Source organism: Mesocricetus auratus, unplaced genomic scaffold (assembly GCF_017639785.1).
Source record: "Mesocricetus auratus isolate SY011 unplaced genomic scaffold, BCM_Maur_2.0 Super-Scaffold_100691, whole genome shotgun sequence".
In the NCBI taxonomy this organism is placed as follows: Eukaryota; Metazoa; Chordata; class Mammalia; order Rodentia; family Cricetidae; genus Mesocricetus; species Mesocricetus auratus.
Window position 1 is genome coordinate 36559197 of NW_024429267.1, and position 6004 is coordinate 36565200.

The following is a 6004-nucleotide window of genomic DNA, read 5'->3' on the forward strand; positions in this document are numbered from 1 at the left end:
CTCCTGAGTGGGAAAGACGCTGGGAGCCTGATGTTTAAGATCACTCAGAAATTGAGACTATATACCGGAATGAGAGCCTAAAAAGGAGTTGCAGGGCCACCAATATAACCAATCCATAAATGTAAAATGTACTATATTCCTCTGGCCTGTCCTCCTTACCTGTGTGGGCTCCTCCATTTCCAGCCCCAGATGTGGACCATGGACAGGATGTCCTCTGCACATCATAGACACAATGCTATGTCCTTTCTGCATCTCCTTCTACAAAGTCCTACATAATGCTGGTGGACACTATGAGAGCAAGGCTCTAAGTCCTACATGATGCTGGCAAGTGCTATGAGAGCCAAGCTCTGAGATCAGGGGGAGTAGGCACTCCAGCAGCCCAGCCCATGCCTTGAGCTGGACACAGCTGTGGGGTGGAGGGAAATGCAGGCATTAGTGTGAAAGGCTGCTTCGTGGAGGAGCAGGCAGCTACACTCATGTGTACAAGACCAGTGGACTGTGGGGTTAGAGCATTTCAGAGCAGAGAGGCAGAGATGCAAGAGCAGGAACGTGTCAGCATGGGACATTGTAGACCTGGGAAACATCAGGGACTCTAGGGGTAGCCCCAATAACTGCCTAGGCACACCCCACTCTTTTTTTTTTTTTTTTTTTTTGCTTTTAATCTTGAGACAGGGTCTCACCAGGTTGCCCAACTGGCCTTAGACTGTTGTATCCAAGACAGCCCTTGAACTTGCAATCCCCCTGCCTCAGCCTCTTGAATAACTCAGATTGCAGGCTTATACCCTCAGGTCTAGCTAGCATGGCAGTTTTTACGATGGCAGAAAATAAAAGCAACTAAGAATGTAAATACAAAGGAACACTGAGTAAATTACACTGGATGCATCAAAAGAGTCTGCATCGGAAGTTTCAAGGAGATGGAAACACTGAGGAAGTGAGAGACCCACCATATGATAGTATATGTATGACTTTAGGTGACAATGAGTGCAATTCCATATTGTCTGTATATCTAAATCAATGTGGAAACCTACGAAAACACACCAAAATGTTGATGGCTGTAGAACCCAGAATCAGCCTGATGGGCTGCTGTTGTTGTTTTCAGTTTTCAACATTTACAGTTCCCATATGTTCCATCGTGAACACGCATTTCATGTTCATCATCAGTAAAAGGAAAAAATGAACATTTTTAAAACAGGAAGGTGGGCCTTTCTCAGCATAAGCTTGGATCTTGATGGGATAGCACAAATGTTGCCAGTGCCATATTTATTCCTAAGGGCCACTTTGGGGGCTGTGCATTTTATTGTGTGTTGTCACACTCTGGGATAGCAGATGACATGCTGAGCACAGCACTGGTGGCAGCCAGATCTGATCCTCACTGTCACTTCTGTAACTGGCAGACCTCCTTGAAGTCACCTGTCCCCATGTGGATTGCTGTGATCCTGGTGGCTTGGGTGACACACTGGAATAGGTGACACCTCAGGGCTTTTAACAGCAGCCAAGCTTACTGTCTGTCATCTGTCCTGTAAGGGTGGCCCTGCCCATGGCAGATAAGACTGAGCCTTTCTGTAAAAGCATCCAATCTTATGCCTATTTCACCAGGGATGACTAGTTTGGGTGCTGCCAGGTGTCATTCCTGGATTCATCTCTGGTGTCCTGATATGAAGATCTCTCTAAGTGTGTTAGTTGGATGTCATCATCCATGGCTGTATTCATACATCGCAGTTGACAGGCTTTCTCTCCACCTGTCACTTCCTGTAACTTACATGGAGCCTTTACCATCCCCATCTTACAACTGAAGAAATAGGCCCACAGGCAAGGTCACTTTCCCAGGGTCCCAAGACTGACTAGCCTTGAGATTGATACTCTTCAATGCCATTAACTTAGGACCATCAAAACACAGGCTTCTAGGTTCTGGGATATTTTCCTTACAGCTTGTATAAGTTTTGGCCCATTTGCTTTTCAAAGCCCATGTCTACTCAACACCATAGTAGACTACTCAGCAAACACCCACAGACCTCCCATTTACGTCACTGTGCAACTGTTAGGCAAGTCACACTGGCAGCCTTTATTCGTTTTCATTATTTATTTGGTGGGGGGTAGTGCATGTGCATGCTGTGTCCACAGAGGCCGGAGGAGGGCTTTGGATCTCCCTAGCACTGCTCCGGACAGTTGTGAGCTGGAGGAGCAGCCAGTGCTCTTATCTGCCGAGCCTCTTCCCATCCTCCAGCCTTCATCCTTGACTTACCTCCTTTGAACTTTGGTCTAAAAATTCTGTAGCCTTTTATGCATGAATTTGAAGGAGCTATGTGACACAAGCAGCCCAAAGTTGTGGGCTGAGGCACATGTGGCCATGAGAGTTGGTCACTTCATTGTCTTGTCCCAGGTGTTAACAGGTGCCTCCAGCCTCACAAATGGGCCTTTGATTGGGGGGCAGAGCTCAGTCCTTTCTAGTCGTCTCTAGTCACAGCTCAAAGTGAATATTATTTCTTTCTGTCAGTATTAATGAATCTGTCTAGTGTGGAAGCTGAATGTCAAAACTTTCCCCACAAAACCCACTAGGAGAATCTGGGGAGATGGCCACATGCTTGCTGTGCAGGTGTGAGGATGTACCTGTTCAGATCCTAACACCTGTACAAAAAGACATGTGCAGCTATGTACTCCTGCAACCCTGCCCATGGGGGGTGGAAAACAGGAATATTGCTAGGGCTTTCTGGCTCAAACATGGTGAGCTCCAGGCCCTGCCTCAATGAAATAATGCAAAGAGAGAAATAGAGGAAGAAATTCAACATCCCCCTCTGACATGCATACACACACACACAAAAAGCGGGGAAAACAGCAAGAGAAGACAAAGTGTCTTGTCTGTTCTCTGACCTATAGAAACAGAGCGGATATGCCCCAGGCCCCAGGAGATGATGAAATCAAATGAGTATCATTGAACCAGTTGTTTGAAAGGCCAAACCCTGGTCCCTTACTATCCTGCAGTGACTCAATAAATAAGAATTAGAGCAAATTAGTAAAGTGTGAATTACTGAATAATTTGTAGCACAATTTTATTGCTGTAGAAATCAGGAGATAATTTATACTTACTGGGTGAATATTTCTGGGTAGATGGGTAGATAAGTGGATAAGTAAATGGATTAGTGAATGGATGAAAAGCAGTTAAAACATATAGCATCCTGTGCTGGCCATGGTTCTATCTGTCTTAGTAGATAAACTCATTGAGTGCTAAAATAACCCCACAAGCTGAGCACTACCGACATGCCCATTTGAAAGTGAAGATGACAGGAGCCACCAAATAGCAGAACCAGAACCGAGCCTGAGACATGCGGGGCTATCTGTGTAGCCACTGAGAGCCTTGTGAACACTAGTCAAAGAATTCTCCAATGTCGTTCATTAGGCCAGGATTCCAAGGCTACAGCATTGGAAAAGTCCTTTTGTGTGATGATATCTGCTGCTGTAAACAGTCCCCTGGCCTGTTGTCTCTTGTAGGTGAGGAAGTGAGGCCCAGGGCAGGGAGGACAGTGTCAGCCCCACAGCAGCATTTACTCCACGGGGGCTGAACCTCAGACCTCTCCAGACCCTGCCAGGATCTCTTCTTTCCCAGGCCAGGTCCTGCTTCTCTGTAAGCCCATCCTCTTCCATGACCAGAACCTGTTCAGTAGTCTAAGCAAACCCTTTACATCATGTTTTTTCCCCAATGTGTGGCAGTCCATAATCTCTTTCTTGCCACGTCTTCAGGATGACAAAGATGGAAGGCCAGCCTTTGCCATCTTCTGGAATCAGTTTCTAGAAGTACCAGGGACACAGTGTGTGCTTCTAACATGGCTTGGCTTTCCTGTTCAGATTAGCCAACACCAGATGAATGGTGTCAGCAAGTCAGCTAATCCTCTAGTGCTCCCGGGCTTCCTGTTCATAGCACATGTGCAGATTCTCACCAGCAGGCGGCAGCAGAACCTCGCAGCTACAGATGCCCCACCTGGAGACTGCCAGTTTGCACCCAGTCTTCCCAACTGAGCCCTCCTTGGTTTCCTTTCTGCAAAGTGGACACAACAGACCTACCTCATAAATCTGTTCTGAGGGTCATGTTATTACCCATGTTGTGCCTAATAGTGGTACCATACTAAGAACCTAAAAGAAAAATTGTAACAGTCAGTGTTCCATTAGAATAAACTCTGCAGGACTGCCACACTGACCAACTGTCCTAGAGCTTTGTCATATTGCAAACAAAAATGAAAAGGCCACCCGCTGGTAGAGACCTTTTGGTCATCCAGAGAGCCTGTTCATTTTCATGAAGCTATGAAAATGCTAGATCCTTGGGACCTAAAATGACAAGAGCCGAATTGGATGTTGGGGTGGTGACTTGTACAGTGCTTGTAGCTTCTTGATGTTGGGAATTTAAAAGTCTAACTTATCATCAGATAATGGACTTCTGGGGACAGCATGGTTACCTCTGGGACTCTCTCCACCCTGATCCAAAGCAACCACAGACAGACTTCTGTAGTAGCACTGAGCACTGACAGGCAAAATCTGTTTTGCTTGGCTTGACACTTGGCCAATATTAAACAAAAGCTATGATGTTGAAACCTTAGAACTGTAAGTTATGTTACTTCAGATTTCTGTAACCTCACTGAGATCGCCCTTGTTTTTCAGCACTGCCTGAGTTGAAACTCCTCTGTGGAGCAGATATCCTGAAGACCTTCCAGACCCCCAACCTCTGGAAAGAGGAGCACATCCAGGAGATAGTGGAGAAGTTTGGCTTGGTGTGTGTGAGCCGCAGTGGTCATGACCCGAAAGGGTACATCTTGGACTCACCCATCCTCCGACAGTTCCAGCACAACATTCACCTGGCCAGGGAGCCCATTCAGAACGAAATCAGTGCCACAAAAATCAGGAAAGCCTTGGGCCAAGGGCAGAGCGTGAAGTACCTCCTCCCTGATGCTGTCATCACCTACATCAGGGACCATGGCCTCTACAACAATGGCAGTTCCTGGAAAGGAAAAGGAAAGATTAGCTAGAGGGCCTCCCGAAGAATGGCAGTTAAGAGCTTTGTTTTGCTTTGGGGTCTGTGTTTCCCTGTTTGTTTTGTTTCTATGATGATTATACCATGGTTGACTCCCTACTGCAGAAAGAGATTGTTTCTATGGCTGGGACTGTCATGTATCAGAGCAACTTAAATGGCGCAGCAAGTCATCGGATTAGGCAAAATCTCAAAATCTCTCAGGGCCACTGATGAAGAGACCTACTTACTTGTGTAAATGGTAATTAAATGATGCACTTATGCTATTCTGAACATGGCAAGTACCTGAGAGGTTGGATCACAGTTGTCCTCATGCATTTTTTTTTTCAACAGACCAGGTGCAGCATGCTGGTCTTAATTGGCAGGATTTGACAAGGTGCTGATTACTGAACAGTAATTAGCCTTTGCAGTGTCCTTGTTCAAATCATAATACCAGCTAAGGATTTAGAAATCTGGAAACAGTACATCATTGATTTCCAGTTTGTCCTCCCTTATAACCTTACAAACCATGGTCTGCCTGCCCGCCTGCCTACCTGCCCGCCTATGGTATAGCAGTAAAAAACTTTTGATCACCCCCTTTCTATGTTATGGTCAAGCAATATTTGTAAGATTTATTTTAATATGTGTGTGTGTGTGTGTGTGTGTGATATGTGAGAGGAAATCAAAGGGACCTCAGAGTTCCTGAAGCTGGAGTTATAAGCAGTTGTGCACCACCTGATGTGGGTGCTGGGAACCAATCTTATAGAAAAGAAGCCAATGCTCTTAGCCACTGAGCCATCTCTCCAATCCCCTCAAGCTATATTTTTGATACAGCAAGTATTTTTACATTGCTATACTCTAAACCCCAGGGTTCCCAATATCCTGATTTCTAAAAAGGGACTGAAGTAAAACAGATGCTGGCTGTTTTAGAAGACTTTTTGAATGTTTTATGACTGCCTGACTGTTGGAATATTGGCAAAAGGATAAATAATAAATCGACATCAAAAAGTA

The 6004-nt window shown here is 45.6% G+C and overlaps 1 protein-coding gene across 2 annotated transcripts in view; it reads left to right on the forward strand.

Moving 5' to 3' along the window:
* Positions 1-6004, forward strand: part of Nmnat3 (nicotinamide nucleotide adenylyltransferase 3) — a 115699-nt gene extending 109695 nt beyond the window's left edge. For both annotated transcript variants that reach the window (XM_013120984.3, XM_021233366.2), the window contains one exon: positions 4648-6004. In XM_013120984.3, the coding sequence (XP_012976438.1) occupies positions 4648-5012 (365 nt within the window). In that variant the 3' untranslated portion in view covers positions 5013-6004. The remainder of the gene's footprint in view (positions 1-4647) is intronic.